General features: G+C 34.6%; 6 protein-coding genes across 8 annotated transcripts; 3 read left to right on the forward strand and 3 right to left on the reverse strand.

The window, feature by feature from the left end:
- The first annotated feature begins 446 nt into the window (after positions 1-446).
- LOC120767880 (daxx-like protein) lies at positions 447-7,779 on the forward strand. The gene is made up of 5 exons (XM_040094206.1): positions 447-488; positions 2,193-4,589; positions 5,433-5,661; positions 5,804-5,984; positions 6,069-7,779. The coding sequence occupies exons 1-5, from the start codon at positions 447-449 to the stop codon at positions 7,030-7,032; spliced, it is 3,813 nt and encodes a 1,270-aa protein (XP_039950140.1). The 3' UTR covers positions 7,033-7,779.
- Positions 7,780-9,241: 1,462 nt separating this feature from the next.
- On the forward strand, positions 9,242-10,649 carry LOC120768671 (kynurenine formamidase). The gene is made up of 4 exons (XM_040095448.1): positions 9,242-9,465; positions 9,527-9,652; positions 9,722-9,935; positions 10,000-10,649. Exons 1-4 carry the CDS (start codon positions 9,321-9,323, stop codon positions 10,460-10,462), a joined length of 948 nt encoding a protein of 315 aa, XP_039951382.1. The 5' UTR covers positions 9,242-9,320; the 3' UTR covers positions 10,463-10,649.
- Positions 10,650-11,214: 565 nt separating this feature from the next.
- LOC120767772 (coatomer subunit epsilon) lies at positions 11,215-12,311 on the forward strand. The gene has a single exon (XM_040094013.1). The coding sequence runs from the start codon at positions 11,304-11,306 to the stop codon at positions 12,222-12,224; it is 921 nt and encodes a 306-aa protein (XP_039949947.1). The 5' UTR covers positions 11,215-11,303; the 3' UTR covers positions 12,225-12,311.
- Positions 12,312-13,005, reverse strand: LOC120767773 (PHD finger-like domain-containing protein 5A). The gene is made up of 4 exons (XM_040094014.1): positions 12,875-13,005; positions 12,628-12,818; positions 12,491-12,576; positions 12,312-12,427 (listed from the first exon to the last, which is right to left on the reverse strand). The coding sequence occupies exons 1-4, from the start codon at positions 12,924-12,926 to the stop codon at positions 12,421-12,423; spliced, it is 336 nt and encodes a 111-aa protein (XP_039949948.1). The 5' UTR covers positions 12,927-13,005; the 3' UTR covers positions 12,312-12,420.
- Positions 13,006-13,295: 290 nt separating this feature from the next.
- LOC120767771 (transmembrane protein 53) lies at positions 13,296-16,677 on the reverse strand. Of its 3 annotated transcripts, none has more exons than XM_040094011.1 (5): positions 16,285-16,677; positions 15,343-15,968; positions 14,354-14,717; positions 14,119-14,259; positions 13,296-14,062 (listed from the first exon to the last, which is right to left on the reverse strand). In XM_040094011.1, exons 2-5 carry the CDS (start codon positions 15,819-15,821, stop codon positions 13,808-13,810), a joined length of 1,239 nt encoding a protein of 412 aa, XP_039949945.1. In that variant the 5' UTR covers positions 15,822-15,968; positions 16,285-16,677; the 3' UTR covers positions 13,296-13,807. The 3 variants fall into 3 exon arrangements, with proteins under 3 accessions (XP_039949945.1, XP_039949944.1, XP_039949946.1); XM_040094010.1 differs by lacking the exon at positions 16,285-16,677 and adding an exon at positions 16,125-16,260; XM_040094012.1 differs by lacking the exon at positions 16,285-16,677 and adding an exon at positions 16,077-16,260.
- Positions 16,678-17,401: 724 nt separating this feature from the next.
- Positions 17,402-19,442, reverse strand: LOC120767770 (probable cytosolic Fe-S cluster assembly factor GI11683). The gene is made up of 6 exons (XM_040094009.1): positions 19,301-19,442; positions 19,143-19,235; positions 18,401-19,082; positions 18,036-18,249; positions 17,813-17,970; positions 17,402-17,750 (listed from the first exon to the last, which is right to left on the reverse strand). The coding sequence occupies exons 1-6, from the start codon at positions 19,361-19,363 to the stop codon at positions 17,512-17,514; spliced, it is 1,449 nt and encodes a 482-aa protein (XP_039949943.1). The 5' UTR covers positions 19,364-19,442; the 3' UTR covers positions 17,402-17,511.
- Positions 19,443-19,541: the final 99 nt, after the last annotated feature.

The following is a 19,541-nucleotide window of genomic DNA, read 5'->3' on the forward strand; positions in this document are numbered from 1 at the left end:
AACAACAACATCAAAATGTCACAAAATGTGTTATTCCAATCGAAAACATCGAATTTTGTTCATTTTCTTCGGGAAAAAATCAAGAAGAAAACAAAACGACCACAATACAATAGAAGGCAGCACGGCGAAAATCACATTTAACTTGCGACATATGAATTATTGCACAAGTAGTCAATTATTCGCCGTCGAATGTGGATATTCTCAAGTTGCAGTGCTATTAAAGTCGCCGGGCCATTTATTCATTTGTTTTTTTTTTGTGTAAAACAATTAGAATTCCCTTCAACCAGTAGATCACGTAGACATATTTATTGTTTAATTATGCGAGCGTGGCTGTGAAGTACCAAATTTGAGTAATTTTGCGCGCTGTAAACTTTGATATAGAAAGAAGTGTAGGGGCGACTAACAGGCAGCCTCATGTGAAAAAGAGGAATATTCGCAGTGAAAAAATGAGTTCTGTGATTGTATTGGATTCCTCGGACGAAGATGAGGTAAAATGGCAATTGAGTGTAAATAAAAAAGAGGGCGATAAAAGTAGTACGAGTATTATACTGACAAACTGTGAAACTATGAATACATTTTTAATTTGTATTCGGTAAGGCCAATTATTTGACGAGTTGTCTGTCGTTTGGTGTTGGATCTATGCTACCGATGGCACATTTTTCTGTGTGTGTTTTGAGTTGGCGCTATAATTGTATGGCTAATAAGCGCAACTACAGTCAATAGTAGTCGGCGTCGTTGACGTGCATTGTGCTCAGTATAATTCGCCTGCAGAAATAATGGTCAGCAGGGCATATTACATGTGTTTATTAAATAGAGATATGTTTATGTGTGCGCAAGGTTTATACTTGCTCAATTTAAAGGTATATTAAACTCTACAAGGTGTAGTAGCGAAGTTCATATTGGAGACTTCAGTTTCCCCGATTGCATGCGAATACCAACAATCGGAACGATGATGATGAATAGTTGAGCGAACGAAGAACATTACTAAAATAGGCGAACCAGTCAAATACACATATACATACACAGATCGCCAATACGCGCCAGCAAATAGTTAAATTTCTTGAAAGTGGTGTTAGATTAATAGTCGTCTTTCGCGGTACTATAGTGGTAATGATATGCCAGGGTTGCACATGACTTCGTAAATTGTGTGTTTAGTTGTTAGGGCTCACGCAAACGCGGCGAATTCAATGAAAGATGACAAACAGTTGACAAATGTTTGTTTACATATTTGTGGTTGTTTATTATTTTCAACTTGCACACTCGCATAAATGCATGGGAACTAAAGTTTTAAAATTATATCCACTCTTTATTTCAATATTAAATTACATACATACATATACCAAAAGGACGTGTGATGTATCAAACTGTGCAGTTATCTTCTAACAACATTGCAGGTTTCATCGATGTGCAATACAAGTAGAATGCATATTTTATTGCTTTTATAATTAGTAAGAACGAAATATCAAAATTATATCAGCTTTGTCTTTTCTCATCGTTTATTATACTCAATGACATGTGTATATGATTAATTATAATTCATCATGCTTTTTATATTCATATAATATATAACAATAACGAATTAATGCGCAATTCATACCTGCCAACACCTCTACAGCAATCGAAGTTACGTACAGCAGTGTTCAAAATTTATTGTTTATAACGTGTAAAAGTTTTTCTGTTGTGAAGCACATGATGGTATGTTTACATTCGTTCTGCTACTGCAGTTAACTTTGGCGCCTCTATTTTATCAATCAACACCGACTGCGCAGTCGGTAGGTAGTGTTTACGCTACCGATGCGATGTTTTGTTTTGCTCCACGACAAGTCTCCACTTTAAATTTTCCCGCCTTTTATTTTTGATGTTTTTGGTTGTAAGTGGGCGAGTAAGCAAAGGCTGAAGTAATTTGAGACAACTGGGTGGTGTAAGGCAATATATCCACATATGTATGTATGTATACGACTATGTATGTAACTTAAATTGCGTTTACCAAAAAAATATTGTCAATATCTTAAATATGTATGTAGTTTATACACAAAAAAATTAATTAATAATATAATTTTCAATTTAAAAATTATAGTTTTCGACTGTCATTAGTAAAGTTAGGAATTTCGCCCAAATTGTTCATACATGTGTAATATATTTTTATGCTATGGATTTCTCTGATGATTATTTAATAATATTTTTTCTCTTAGGTGCCAACAAAAAAAGCGTTTATTGCTCCATCAATTCCAGCCACGATAACACCCATAAAGGGAACGGCTACAAAATGTTCTGCAAATGTGGCAACAAATCAACTAAAACATAAGAAAACAAAACCACGTCCAATTCCCAGCGGCATAACAATCACCCGACGCAGTCCTGTTGATGTTGGTTCATCCAATATTACTAACAGCAATTCTGTTGGCCGAATTACTGTGTCTAATATTACTGAGACAGCAGCAAAAATTTCGGCGGAAACAGTAGCTGCAACCAGTAAATTAATTTTGTCAAAGACTGCAGCGACAAGTCTTTTAAAAATTAATGCAAATACTGCAATAACCAGTTTGAAAGAAAGACAAACACCCACGCCACCAAGGCATTTAACACAAACGCTAAACATAAAACAACACCCACAACAACAGCAGGTTGCGAGCAAACAGCAGCAGCAGCAACAACAATTACCACATTTATCACAATTACCGCAACTACAGCCATCACCGTCTGTGCTACGTAAGCGCTTATCGACAGCATCGTCACCTACCCAACAATTGCAAATGCCACCCCAGCAACAACCACAGCCACCAAAGTTGCAGAAATCAAAACAGCAGCAGCATAATCCGCCAAAATTGCAACTGCAAAAACAACAGCATACGCTGAAACTTGATTCACAAGTGCGAAAAATAAGTACACCACCCGCTACGATCGGTCCTAGCAACATTACAACAACTTCCACATCAAGTACTACGCTGATGCCATTAATCTCGTCCGTGCAATCGATGGCAGCTGGCGCAACACCACCGCTTCAATTGCTAGCCACCCCACCACATAGTGCGGCTACAACGTTCAGTGACCATCAGTTGTTCAGCCCAAAATTGATGCATACAACATGTAGTTTGCCGCCGTCCACATCGGTTACAGCGGCGCGCACACAATTGGCCAGCAGCATTAATACAAACATCAACAACAATACGAACAACAGCAGCAATACTAGCAATAATAATAAAAATATTAATAATAACTTTAAAATTATGTTACCACCAAAAAATAGCAATAACAATGTTGTTAGTGTAAATCTAACGGCGACATCGACAGCTTCGGCATCCGCAGCTAGTTTATTAGCCACACCAGTCGCATTGCAACAATCATGTTCCGGACCACGCATCGCATATGTAAATAGTCTTGCCACACAAATGAGTCCAACGATTAACAAAGCAAATAGCAATAGTTTGTTAAATTATCCACCAAAAGTCAAAACTTCGGCAGCACCTGTAGTTCCAATAGCAATCACACCGGCCACGTCGCTAGTAACGTTGGGCATCACTACAGCTTCAGCCTCAATTACAACAACACCGGCTTCTACAAATGCACAAGCAGGAGGTGTTCGTCGTGTTAAGCCGACAACATTATTACGTAAAAACGACGAAGCATGGCTAAAACGCGCCGCTACAACAACCACAGCCGCTAAAAATTTTAAAGATGATGATTTAGTATTAGAACTATTGCCACATACGAGCAATACTAAAACGACGTCTGTGGAACCAGTTAAAAATGCGACAAAGACGCAATTATTAAAAACTTCTAAAGCGCCAGAGGCAACAGCAAAATCCACTTTTATTAAATCTACTTTTCCACTGAAAATAGACTTAACAGAATCACCTGAAAAGACAAACACTTCGCGTCGCAATGAAATTATTACAATTTCACCAACAATATCACCAACACAAACAAAATCGTTGAAAAATAAGTCCAACACTTCAATTTCCAACGGTGAAGCTAAAATACAACAACAACCTGCTAAATGTACAACTCCGATTGCTAATGAAAAAATTGGCAAAACGACTGAAGAGCGACTGCCGCTCACCAGTGATTATGAGGAGTTGTTAAAGGTGTGCCGCGAAGCGGACACATCGGCGGATATGGAAAAGCTTGTCAAAACGAAATTAATTAAATATTATTATAACGTACATCCCGATTTCGTGCGTTCTAAGGGCTTTGGCAAGAACTTACGTACGGTTATAACAAATATACAAAAAGAACCGGATTTAGTATATTTACACCTAAAGACAATAGTTGATGAGCTGAAAGTACGTAGTAAGAATAAGGAAACATTACTGCCGGCGTTGATAAAAGACGAAGAGAAAAGTGATAGTCCAAGTGGTGAGAAGGATAAAGAAAAAGACACTGCTGTTGGCGGCGAGGACAATGGACCACCTGTTGATGACATTAGCAGTACTGGCAATAAACATACCGATGAGCAGATCAAGAAGTTGAATAAAGCATTGTATATACTAACAAAGCGTATTGAGGTATTAGAATCTGCTGAGGTGGATTGGGATGAAGAAGATTCCAGTTATCTGCAAGTGGAACGTTTCAAAAAACGCGCATGTCAGGTATGAAGTAAAATGTATTGCTAGGTAGAGTTAGTTAACTTTTTACCACGAAATTTGATCGGACAACTATAGCATATAACTACCATACTGACCAATCAAACCTAAGTCCTTGTATGGAAAACTTTTTATTTGAAAAGGTATCTCAAGGAAATTTTGCACTGATTATTGTATAAGGCAGCACTACAATCTCCGAGCAAAATGTTTAGGTCAGACCACTATAGCTTATAGTTGCATTGCAAACGGATCGCTCGAAACCGACCGACAAGTCTTCGGACGCAACTCACTTCCGACAAGCATTGATCGCCATTCACAGTACGGCCATGAACACCTTCACCGACTCCCTTTCAGCGAATGACGTGCTTGGAGTCCAACCTCCACCCATTGCAGACGAAGAGCTCGAGTTGCTGCGAGAAACGATAGTGACTCTTGCGTAGCTTTGTTCTGAATACCGTAGCAGGTTCAACTCCTATTTATCCATAATAGACCCCGATATATGTCTTGCGTGCAATGAGTGGCCACCTGGCCACCTGTTTGCATGCCGCACCAACCCCACTCATCTGACACCCATCGCCCTATTGTCCAACCCTGACAAAACAGCACATATCTTAGGCCTGGCCTTGGATGACTTCGACGGCAACTTAGCGAATTTTTACCATCCTAACATGAATTAGTTACCCGTGGCAACAACAACAACCTATCAAAATCGATATCTTACATTAACACTATTTTTATTTATGACGGGTATTACAGCTTCGGTGCTGCAGAAGTTAACGTTTTTGTTTTTTGAAATCACATAATTTAATAAATAATAATAACTATTATTTTTTTATTTGTAATCTCTAGATATACGAGAAAATTTGTGATCTTACCGGTGAGAGCAAGAATGCACATCGTTTGGTAAAAAAGCCCATACATTTTAATGGCACAACGTATACGCAGTTCAATAAGACATTGCAGGCGTACATAAATCGCACGAAGGAGTTTCCTGACTATTTCGACGTGCTTCGTATGCTCGAGCACTGCAATCGACAGTATGATTATGCTTTGGCAAATTTCGAAATGAAGCGCATCGGTGAGTGCCCGTCGGTGTTGCAGCCGTAAGCAGTGTAATACTTGTGTTAATGTTTATTATATACTTTAAAAAGTTGGAAAGAAATACCTAACGGATTTTTTATATTACTTTTAATTATTATTTTTGTTTTTTTTTTGTAAAGCGCACGATGCCTTCGTAAAGGTTGGAAAGTTGTTGCAGTCGCGTCGTAAAACAGACCTCTATGAGACCGTAACACATTTTACAGCACACGAAAAGGATCCGGCCACCATTGATGCGTCGCTGCAAGCAAAACTATGTGAGAATCAGAAGAAACGCACACGCATTAGTGACGTGATTGAAAAGTAAGTTGAATATTTTGTATTTTTCTATACAATAACCTCAAAGTATATTATAAACTATGTATTTTTTTTTTTGTATATATACAGATATGCGCGCGAACAAGATATGATCAAGGAGGAATTAAAGGAAGCACGTCAGGCAAAAGTTGCAAAAGTAACAAATGAAGATAATGCTGAGGATGACGATGCGGTTGCTAGTACCAGTGCCAATGCGGCGAAAATTGCGGCGTTGCGGAAAAGCAAACACAAAAACGAAAGTGGCGATATTGGAAGTAATAATGATAGGAGAAAAGACAACGATGATACATTAGATACTGACGAAGAAGATGATGATGATGATGAAGATGAGGAGGACGATGAAGAACAAGTGAATGGTAGTGATTTAGAGGCCGATGTAGAGAAACTAGCTAATGGTATATTGTCAGACGTTGAATCAGATATTGAAATTGTTATAAACAGTTCCACAGAAGAAGCGAAAGAAAGAGTTGAGGAAGATGCTAAAACACCAGTTAACAAAACTTCAACCGAACTTTCATCAACTGATAATTCGGCGAGCACAAAAACGAAAACTGTAGCTAAAACAGATTTGGTGAACACACAAAAAGCTGTCACAGTTACAAAAACTGATAAAGAAAGCAGTGCGGCAATACAAACAAATTATACTGTAAATAACAATTTGGTGAGACAAAAGACTGCAGATCCATTATCCAACGATCAACAAAAGGCCACCCTCAAGTCTACTACGGCAGCAAACGACATTGATGGCAGACAAACGACGATAGCCATAGCAAATGGGCGTACAAAGCTTGGTGTCACACAAAGCAACGCCAATAATCCTACAGCTATAGCACAAGCAGCAACTATAAAAATTGTTTCCGTTTCCAGCTTAAAAAATGTAAATATTATGGATAGTGAAGACAGTAGTATAGATAGAATGACGACAAATCGCACTACGGTGCAGACGAGAATGCAAACCCCAAATACAACTGTGAAAGAAATAAAACGGCAGCGCACAGTGGCAGAAATAGTAATTTCCGATGAGGAATCGTAGTTATGGCTGAAAGCGTTGCAACAACTTACCTAAGTTGTCTGCACAAAAGCTACTAAATATATTGTGTGTGTGTATATAGAGGGCATAGTAGCATAGCTATTGTTTAACATTAAGGTGAAATTAATTTATTTAATTTGCAAACCAAATAGTTTACAGCGCTACTCTCATGTAGAAATCTAACTTAGCCGATTTGTACAATAATGTAAAATTTTTAAGAACAACTTAACTAAACATAACTCCAAAAACTTGCTATCTTAATTAATTCAACTTTTATTAATTCATTTGAATATGTACTTTTGCCATACCTTGCAACTCGAATTGCTTTTTTGTGCGAAAGTAGCTAAATATCTCTTTCGGAGCCCTATACTTATACATATATGTAGGTTGTAAATAGACTTTAGGATCACACATATACATACATACGTATACTTTTGTTAAACAATTTTTTTTATAAAGAAATCGTGACATATTTATTTACTTGAATTAATTAAGCTGTTTTCGTGATAGGCCTGAGCAAAAAAATATATTTTTGCGGAATTCAAACGTACTCAATTTTGCATTTGGTATTTCCATTATACTTTTTCATAGCAATATAGTACCGATCATGTGCGGTGTGGTTATGTAAAAGATATACCCTGTGGTAACACTTTGCTAGTTGACATTTGACACATCCATCTTTATATTGCGCGTAGGCACTAAAAAATTAAATTTGGCAATTATGCACATTCTATTATAACAATAACAAAAAATTTATCATTTAACTGTAAATTGTAAATTAACGTAGAAATTTAAGTAATTAATCATAAATTAAAAAAAAAAAAAACAAAAACATTAAAATAATATGCAGTGAGAATGCAGGTGCAGAGCGTACAAGTGTTAAGTAAATGTGTTCTCTATGTCTAAATATAACTACAAATTATTTGTACGTCAAACATAATCTACTATATACTTTAATGTGTCTAACATATATTAGTTATAATTAATATGTATATTAGAATGCATATATTTTTTAAAATCTCTTTAGGCCTAAGCACATTTGATCGTATGCGTAATTATTTCAAACACTAAACGGCAATAAATTTTAAGAATTTATATATACAATATAGATATTTAAACTGTGTTTCTTTTCAATCGCAAATCTGAATTATTTGCAATAAAAACAAGAAACAACATTTACTTCAACTGTACCTATAAGAGCATTGACAGGTGCATTTCTTACTACGTGAAAGGGAATCCAAAAAAAACTTCCATCCACAGTGGTCGGAACTGTAGAATTTGTTCGGAGATTATAGGGTTGCACTGGACAATAATCTGTGCAAAATTTCTTGAAGATATATTATACATACATATGTATAGTCAAATAAAAAATTTTTCCCTACGAGCACTTAATTTTGAGCAGTCAGTTTGTTTTGCAGCTATATCATATAGAGGTCTGATATTGGCGGTTTGGGCAAACGATCGGGTGAGAAAACGATATGCACAAATTTCAGTTCAATATCTAAAAAATGAGGGACTAGTTTGCATAAATACAGACGGACACGGCTAAATCTACTCAGCTGATCACACCGATCATTTTTATATGCACTTTGTACCCTATGTAGGGTATCAAAATAAAAAAAAAATCGTCGCCAAATTTGAACAAATAATGCAAAAACCGATATGAAACGAAAAATATACATATGTATGTATGTATGTGGCCGCACCAACAATGTGTAAGTAGTAAATTTGCTCCATACATGCATTCTATCGTTCTTGAGATTAGCGTCTATCTGGCAAAGAACCTACATACAGACATACTAACATACATACATACAAACATACAAAATTCAAAACAACGTACCATCAAAAAATTCGAAATTTAGTTACTATTGTTTACGATTCACTACATCATATTATATACATATGTATCATAAACTTTTAAGCTTCCGTTGACCAATATATCCAATATCTAACCATTTTATAACCAAAACATACATTTTGTTTCAATATGAGTGGTTTCTATTATATCGTTTTTACTTCACTTGTAAACTTATGAAAAGTGGTGTTACGTTATTTTGCACTTTAGGTGTTGATATGTAGATATGTGTATATATGCTTAGACTACAACTATGTGTATGTAGTAAATTTGCACCAAACATGCACTCTATCGTTCTTGAGATTTGTGTCAGTGATCTGTGAATCTACACATAAGTATGCATATATGCTTAGATTGATAAGGCTTCATTAAAGACTTCAGAAATTTTAAGAGCATTATTAAGTAGAGACGGTAGTTTGTGTAACAATTAGAAATGTATGCAATAAATGTTGGTGGTGAGGGAAACGAAATTGATTTGAATAAGGAATATTCACCCACAAAGAATTCAAAGCGTTTTTTAGAAGCCGGCGAGCCTGATAAAGCAGTAATCGAGCATTTTTTAAAGGTCACAACGAAACGTGGGTGCTTTTAATATACATATACTTGTAATACATATAGAGTCAAAATTTTTATTTTTAGAAACTGAGTCCGCACGCGCAAAATATAAAGTACGCCGCGATGTTTCTTATGGAAAGAGCTTTAATCCCAATATAAATACAGTAGATAACCAAATTGTAGACATATATTATAAGGATACGGAAAATGGTATGATACGAAGAAAATTTGTGTAAATTATATTAATCTTACATTTCTTATATGTACATATGTATATAGGCACACCTATTTTCGTTTATATACACGGTGGCTACTGGCAAGAATTGGATAATAGTACTTCTGGTTCTTTCGTAGAACCTTTAGTGGAACAAGGTTTTCGTGTAATTGCAGTTGATTACAATTTATGCCCCTCCGTGTCACTCGCCACACTTAACGAACAATTAAAACACTTCTTTGAATGGTTGTACGCATATGCAAGCGATACCAAAGCCAGGTATCTAAAAATAAAAAATTTGCTCACATTTTTTTCACTTATAACTTGTTATATCATTTTTCAGTAAAATATCAATAAGTGGTCATTCAGCCGGTGCCTACATGATGACGCTATTGTTCAATAACAGCTTACTAAAATTACCATTTGCTGACAATACCGTGTCGTTTTTCTTGATCAGTGGCGTTTTTGACTTACGTGAATTATGGAATTTGCCAAGCGTTAATCCGGCGAACATATTGAACTTAGATTTAGTAAGCGCCGAAGAACTCTCACCAATTTGTTGGAAACTGGATGAAGAATTCATCGAGTTTGCGAAACAAATAAAATTACGTATTCACGTTTTAGTGGCGGAAAATGACAGTGAAACATTTAAAGGACAGTCTCTAGCATTCGCAAAGAAATTAAGTGAGACTGGTCTAGAAATCGTATTTAAAATATTTGAGGGATATGATCATTTTGATATAATAGAAAATGTGCCCGTCAAAGGATCAGAGATAAATACATACTTATTAAAAAATTTAGTGTAGTAAATAACTAAGGTCGAAGTAGAATGGAAAATTTCAGAATCAAAACAAAATGAAATTAAAAGTTAGTGCAGCAACATTGAAGTAAAATTATATAAAAATTAAAGAAATTTAATTTTAAAATTATTTACTGAAATCTAGTATTTAATATTCTACTACATTAACGTTATAATAAACAGTTTACGTTATCATTCCGAATTATCGTAAAATTTTTATACTGTGAAACTTAGAAGCCGCGTTTAAATCTGTTTAATAAAAGTTGACAATTGTGATACCTTCAGAGACCTTTCCTCTTGATGTTGTTTTGCGGTAGCGACATAAACTGAGTTGATAATTCTTGGCCGGATATAAATCCACTTCCGTTCCGGTTATAAAAGACTGGGTTGTCGGGGAAAATGAATTGTACTCCTTTTGCAGAATATTACAATTCTGTAAAAATCATTTTCATCATCTTTGGTCTGATCGTTTCATTTTCATTCACAATTATCTAAGAACATGAGGATTAAAATTCAGTAAATTTAGCAAAAGCTAATTTCTGAGGAAATTTCGAATTATCTCGTTAATTGTAATTACAAATATACTCTTAGGTTAAATTTTTTTATTTGATTGATTAAAAATATATTGCCCTTAATTTTGTACAAGTATATAATGCATATATGAATATGCCTATATATACTGCAAAACTAAATTAATATACACCCTGTATTAAAATGTGCCATGATTGTGAATAGCGAATTTGATTTGACACTACATTGACATTGTTTTTGTTACACGTCATTTGGGATTAAATTGAACACCGAAAAATAATAAATTTTCATTAATATTCAAAACAATTAGTACCAAAATGAGTAAAGCTGTGCAAAACGAAGAAGACACCAATTCTACATTATTTTACGCACGAAATGAATACTATATTGGAAATTTCATGGGCTCTATTAACTTTGTGCTTCCCGAACAAGGTACTGCCACAACGGAGCTACTCTCCTATATGTACCTCTCATACTTGGCTATCGATTCTGGCCGCCTCATTGCAACCGATATAAAGGAGAATAACAATACTGCGTTGCTAGCATTACGTTATGTGAATGAAGCCTTTGAACAGCCTGCAAAAATTGAAAGTATACTTGACAAGCTAACTGATAAAGTTGCTAGCGAAGAGGATGAAACTAATATTTGGCACATCGCCACCGCAATTGTCTATTGTTATGATGGACAATTTGAAAATGCCTTAAAAATTTTACATGGTTCAACAAATCTTGAATCAATGGCTTTATCTGTACAATGTTTATTGAGATTGAATCGTATTGATTTGGCAAAGCAATTGGTTGCTAAAATGCAAGAAATCTCGGATGATGCCACCTTAACTCAGCTGGCTCAAGCATGGATTGCGCTAAGCCTTGGCACCGAGCAAATGCAAGATGCATTCCACATTTTTCAAGAATTTTGTGAAAAACACAATCCTACACCATTGCTTCTAAATGGTCAGGCAGTCGTCCATTTGGGTTTGGAACGGTATGAAGAAGCAGAAGCTGTTTTACGTGATGCTTTGACTAAAAAGCACAACGATTACGATACACTAATCAACATGATGGTGCTGGCCCACTTGACTGGAAAGTCCCACGAAACGATTGCACGCTATTGGGAACAATTGAAACAATTTCATCCAAAGAGTGAATTTGTTGCCGATTTAGAAAAGAAGTCAACGGAATTCGATAAGCTTTGTTTACAGTATTCACTGAATGGAGACGAAGCTGTGCAAGCATAAAATTATTAAACTTAAATTAAACTATTACTCTAATCATAACTTGTATACATTCAAATAAAAAATAAAATAGTAATCATTTTAGATGAATTCACATTTTTACTCTTTAATTTGAGGTTTATTATATGTTGGTTTTATCAATTTATATATTTTGTGGATTAAAGTATAAAATATAGGTATGTATATATAATATCCAATGCTAATAGCTGAAAATAAAAAAGTACGTTAGTAATGAAGAAAGAAATTAAAAATGTGATGTAGGTACTTACTTTTGCTTAAACCCATATTTTTTCCTTTCATAGAACAGATCTGTTTTAGAGCTTCCAAGGTTCACAATTTTGGGGCAACCATCGCGCTAAAAAATTATTATTGTATAGCAGATTAAATGTAATGTATGAACACTTACGTCTTTTTCCTGTATTGTACACTCTTTACAATAGTAAGCATCGGAAACACCTGGACCGCCACAAATAACACAACGCCCCTGATAAGATCCATAATTACATTCATCGCAAATACGTACTAGTGTGCATGGTCGAACATAGGAATCACAAATAACACATTTGCCATCACATTTTTCGCATAATCGGCCAATAGCTACAAATTTCAATGAACATTACAAAACTTAAAATCATGAAAAATTTAAAACTTACCAACTCCAGGTTGCTTACGACAAAAGATTAAATCTGGATGATGTTTAGCCATTTATTTAATTTAATTTTAATATTAGATCTAATATATTTGTTTACCTTCACCGGTTGGAATTGAATATGTAATAAAAAGGTTGCACGTCGCCACAAAACTTACTAGTGAAACGATTGTGAATGGAACACAAAAGAAGGTATATTTCTTCCTTTACATTCTCCCCAGGAAACGTTTGTATTTTTATATACTAATTTATTTTGTAATGATTAATTAACATTGCAAGTGATAACTTTCTTTCATGGTAAAGATTAGTTAACACTAGTAAAATTATATATACGTATACATATATTTATATTTCGAATTCATATCTACATATTTAAAAAGTTATACCGAAAGTCAGTTGTTAAAACACGATTACACATCTGCAAATATATTCACTCTAAAATTTTTCCTGCGGAACAGGCATTTATTTAAATTCATTCACTACTTAAAGCCATTTACATAACTTTTGATCAGTAAGTAAGCAAGTAAGTATTTATATTAAATAGGAAAATATTTAATTATATGTGTTTGAATAAAAGATTTGAAATCCACTCGTACAAGTGTCAAATCTATAATTTGTTTTTGTTTTCGCCTATAGTATCACATTTTAAAAGTTTACTACATAAACTATAATATTTTTGTGATCAAAAAGTAATAAAGCTATATTTTTGCTTTTTGCTTTAAATAATCATATAGTAAAATTATAGGTAGTAACGCAGATTATTTATTTTATATTGTGCACTTACAATATTAAAATATTGCAAAAGTATGTAAGCGGCTCACACATACTTCATCCTTGCAGATACTACTTTCGATCAATACTTCACACTCGTGATAACTAAATAGTTGAAATTAAGTAATTTATCCGCGTAAAAACAACGGTTCATATAATATTTTCTTTAATCATATTTAGAGGAATTAGCACCCAGTATAGAACGAATCGAACTGGTTGGCGAGCCACTGTCAGTGACCGTCTCCAAACCATTACCGCCCTTATAAGGCCGTGATAAACAATTATTGATAAATGAACATACGCAATGAATGTACTGTGACGGATATTTTGTATAAATTTTTACATGTTCGGCATCTTCAAAACATGCAGCTGATACATCCACACCCCGCTCTTGTCGAATTTTAATGAATTTTTCTATGTCCTACATAAAAAAATTTGTAAAGAATTATTATTTGCAGATTGTTGCGAAATACGTACTTGATAAGGAATCACTACGTCTCCCTTCGAATACACGAACAATTGTGGGAACTGTGTGGCCTCGTTTTTCAAATCGCTGAAGGGATTTGTTTGTACCGGTTCAGATTTGAAAAACAAACTTTTAAAAGCGGCAAACGTTTCCTAGTAAATATTATAATTTATAAATCATTATAGCATAATATTTGCAGTAATTTAAACTAGAAAAATGCTTCGTTCACGTTTTTTGCATACTCACCTCAACAAACCACATAATGCTTAAAGTCAAAGTTATAATTAGTGCTGTTACAGAATGGCATTTCTTCCGCTCTTTTCCATAAATAGCTGTCACAGCACGATATAAACCCAAAATGCGACGCTCACCAGGTGCAGAATCAAAAATCATGCCACGTATTTGTATGGGCGTCTTATGTTTACGCATTGCTAACGATATGTGTTGATACAGGTAAGCGCCGCCATTCGAGAAAATATGCACAATCACCGGATGTGAATCGAAATTCATGTCATACATTAGTTTCAGTATTTTTTCACCAATAGGAATCATTGCGGTGCGTTTCCAAAAAAGCGTATCCACCGGAGCCGTATAACGAACGGTAATTAAGCTAGAAGGAAATTCATTTTGTAAATGAAATAAAATAAAACTCGAAAGGTAAGCCAAATAAAATTATGCCAATTAATAAATTGGCACCAACAAAATAAATTGATGTAATTATTATGTACTGACATCGAGTGTGTGTTTAGTAATATATGTACATATGCGGGGCAGGAGGGAGGTGGGAGATCTTATCCTTTCCTATACTATTCCTTTCTGCCCGTAGTTCTCGCGGAGTCTCGGAGCTTTTTTCCCAACAATTTACTAAAATTGTCATCAACTAAAATTATTTCATAGGTACATATCAATAATTGCATATAATTTTATAATTTACAATTATGCTCCGACAGACAGACAGACAGCGGTCAATACTCGTACCAATTAAAAAAAAATGCCAGATTCGCATCAATGTTTCTTCAGTATGCTTTACCTGATCATTATCAAGTTATCATATATTTGTATGTAATCGAGAACATGAGACCTCAACAAGAAATACACATATGGTAAAAAAAATAAACAAACTTTAATCTCAATAAAATTACGAATATTTGACATTCCAACTACGCAATAAATGAAATCTCCCCATCTGTATACTATATATTGAGATGTTTTTGAATTTTTAAAGAATCACTTACCCACGGTCTTCATATATCTTCGAATATTTCATTAGGTAACGATCCTGGCAGCCGGCCCAACCGAGCAACATGACAATAGGAACATTTGAATCATTGTATACAAATACAAAGTCCGAATCGCCCGTATCCATTGCATCGCTGCGATAATTTGGTGTGGGAAACTTGATGAAATACTCCAAATTATCCTCATTCTGTATAACGTCACTATATTGTTGTTGTTGCCGTTGAGCCACCTGCATAGAGCGCTTCGGTGAAGCGTTTTCTTCACGTTGTGATTGCTGTTGATTTTGAGAATTATATTGATTTGCGGGCATAATGCGTTTATTCGGCGCAGCAGAATCCAGACGTCGAATAGTGGATGCACCTCCTTTTTGCTTGGCACCTTCAATGGGTGGTATTGTTGCGTTTGTTGAGGCAGCAGTGGCAGCGGCGGCTGCCGACACACCATACGGATGATTAAAAGAATTCGGTGCGGCCATTCTTGATTCTTAAATAGATGAATTTCTAATAACTTTTATGTTCACTGTAATTCGGTTGTTAAATTGCTTTGGAATTTTCTTTTTGGCAAGAGACCACAATTTTCCGTAATTTATTTTTCAGTTGCAATATATATTTTACAATAAGTACTGAAAGGAACAAAAAAAAAGAAAGTTTGGAAATTAAAAGTTTTATTTTTGACATAAAAAACGTTTATGTACATACATATGTATTTATATTTTATGTACTATACATACATGAAATTAATTTGCAATTTATTGATAGAAATATTAGTAAAAACGTACGCTTTAGTTATATCCTCATTTAGTTTTTAAGTACAAATATATTTACGTACTTGAACTTTTAGCTTTGGGATTTTTTGAATATTTTTATTCAAAATTAGTAACTTTGAAACGATTTTTTATTGATTTTAATTATATACGCGTGTTTTGAAATTGAAGCTACGTTTATAGCAAAACCTGTATCGTTTTTCCTTTTGTAAATCAATTATTAGGCAATCATTCGATTTCCAGGTAATTTCGATTTTCCGCTGAGTTGTTGCAATTTCGTATAGCCTACTTTTAGGAGGCAGCACACATAAATTCCCAGATGCTAAGTTTATATTTCCCGTTAGTTTGGCATCCTTGTACGTTTTTTTTTTTTATTTTTAATGAATTTTCTTCGAAATATCCTCACATTAACTTAACCTTACACTTTCGCCGCACATATGAAATATTCACTAAACGTCTGCATCAATTTAGTCGTCCTGCAAGTGTATGTGAATAATCTTGACCTTCTTACTGTCAAACTTCTTCACCCCTTTCAACGGCCACATCCCATTAGAAAGCCGACAGTTATTGCTGCTACACAATCACCACATACAATGAATAAGTTTTAGGGCAGAGGTGAAATTATTTATTTTTCCCATTACATGGGATATGGGAATTAACTTTTGTATTTACTTTTTTAATGCTCACTATTATATATGTCTTTCAATTATTGATAAATCTACATAAATATATGTATATACTTTGATTTAGATTTAGCATATGTACACATGTGTGTATGAATAAGACTTCCTTAAACTGCTACCAATAATGAAATTATTAACTTGCTTACGTGGTTTTGGACAAAATTCCTGTCACCATTATCACCAAGGTAGCAGTGTAACTGTGAATCAGAAATGCGTTGACTGTGTCGACACCTAACCATATTGAAATAAAACAATTACACCAACAACAACTCCAATCATGTTTTCTGAATTCGTCATATGGGGGCATATGTAAATAGCGAAACATAAATTATTGCACATGCGCCAAAGATAGTAATTCATTGAAGTTTCTATGACATTCGTAAAACTTACCAAGGAAAAAAATAAGCTTTGGTTGGCATATATACACACACATACCCACTTAGTTCTTGTGATAACAAACATAGTAGTATATATTAACATTACACGCGGAAAACAAACTTAAAAGGTTGTACATATCCCCTATATATGTATATATCATTTCTCCGGGATATTTATAATAAAATCTTTTGAGGCGTTAACTAAAATTAACGCATATTAAAAAACTGTTACTTTTATATTTAGAAATTATTTTATATATTTTTTTATTACTTTAGATACCTCTTAAAGTGTAAATCCACATACAATACCACGATTAAGCGTTTATGTCGACATATTTGCATTCACCATTTAATATTAAGTGCAGTATTCATTTTTTCCACTGCATGGTAGCTGGTGTGTAATAACATTTTCGCTTTGTCAGTGTGTGCTCCATCGAAGAACTTATTGTAAATTTGCCTTGTGTCTTCATTTTCTGGTCTAGATTTCGGCAACTGTTTGTAAAGTTCTTCTAACTGTTGATTCAATTCATGTATGGGAACGCCTGTGGGTGGTCGCACTTGTGCACCACCATTAATACAACCTAAAATGAAATTAATATTTATAAATGATTTAAAAACAGCATATTAAATAAATAATTCTTACCAGAGGGACAGGCCATGACCTCGACAAAATCGTATGGCGCTTTTCCTCGTTTAAGTTTTTGTACCAAATTTTGTATGTTGCGAAAACCATTAGCAATTGCAAATTTAAGTACTACCTGGCCATCATGTTGTAAGGTAATTTCACGAAAATCTGGATTTCTGACATTTAAAACAAACAAAAATTAATGTATACACTAATCTGTGACATTAATTAAATAACATACCTCAAATTTTTATACTCCAGTACTTCCACATCTTTATCAAAGAGTTCTTTAGCAGCGTATTTAAAGACGTGATCTGCAAATCCTCCTGAAGTGGAAAATTCGTGCGCCCACACTGAAGCTTCCTGCCGCCCAGAGTGCCATGGCCAGTCAATTTCCGATGGTGTATATATATGCAACGGCGTATCAGCACTTAAAAGCATTTGCTCAATTTCAACTGAAAAAAATCACATTTTTTTAATACTTTGAAAACTTTATAAATGAAATTTCATTCAAATCTGCCAAATGAAGTAGTTTTCATAGTACAAGAACATAAATAAAGTAAATCAAAGCATTTTTACTAATATTTATGTATTTGATTCACTTACTTGACGTAATAACACAATCCACATCACGCGAGTTGTTTGCATCATTGTAGAAGTCCTCGCGTGAAGCTTCCAACTTCTTGTCATAACATGGCATTACTGTTACATGATATATTCGCTCTGCCGCACAATCTAATTTTCTTGCTAACCATTGCTTCACTAGCACACCCATTATTTGCTGTGGCGAACGTGTGGTAGCAATATAAGGCAAAATGAAATTACCGTGCGTTTTCTCTGCATAACAAACCCAACCCGGGCAAGAAGACGAAAGCATTGGCAGAGGTGTTACGGCGGCAGTGTCCCCACTTTTAGAATCATGAAAACGTTCAACGAATTCATTACGACACTCAAGCAAAGCTAGATCGTCAGCAATTTTTGTGTTCAGCACATAATCCGCACCCAGCGAGCGAAAATATCCACTTAAGTGTTTGGCGGCCTCCTCTGGCTTTAAGCTGTAACGTTGGGCTAAACTAATTACAGGCTGTGGTGAAATTGTTACAATAATGGTACGCACTCCTTCGCTGGCATTTTGGCTTTTTAATGCTTTATTTTCCTGGAGCACTCTTAATAGTTCCTCTTGACTTTGTTGAGTAATAAGTACACCTTCGGCTGATGTAATACAACCGGAGCAAGCGAGACAATCCTGTAGTGTTATTTCTACTTTTTGCAGTTTTTGCTTGCCAGTCTGTAGCATAAAAAATATTTAGATAAAAGAAAATAAAAGGCCTTATGTACATATGTATACCTCAGTTTCTTCATAATAACCATCGCCCTGTATGGTAATTTTAGCACCAGTTTTCGACTTGGTCTTTTCTATGGGAACTGGCTTGACGCATTCCTGTTGTTTGTTATATTTGTCATGATTTTTTTTTAAATAAGGAAATGTTAATTAAATATTCTTGCCTGTGAAGGAGTAATGAAATCGTCCAGATCAGTTAATTGTAGTGCTCCACTGAAACGCGACATTTTTTACTTTGTTTATCAGTAGAAGAGTCGGGAACAGCAAATGACCAAGCTCTAATCGCCAGCTGTTTTCCATATGACCAACAGGGTGGCCAGAGCTATTATTCTACACATATGTATGCGTAAAATACGTTAATAAAAGTTATGAAACAAAAACAAACATTAATTTTAATACTTAAAA

This window comes from Bactrocera tryoni, chromosome 2 (genome assembly GCF_016617805.1).
Source record: "Bactrocera tryoni isolate S06 chromosome 2, CSIRO_BtryS06_freeze2, whole genome shotgun sequence".
Lineage (NCBI taxonomy): Eukaryota > Metazoa > Arthropoda > Insecta > Diptera > Tephritidae > Bactrocera > Bactrocera tryoni.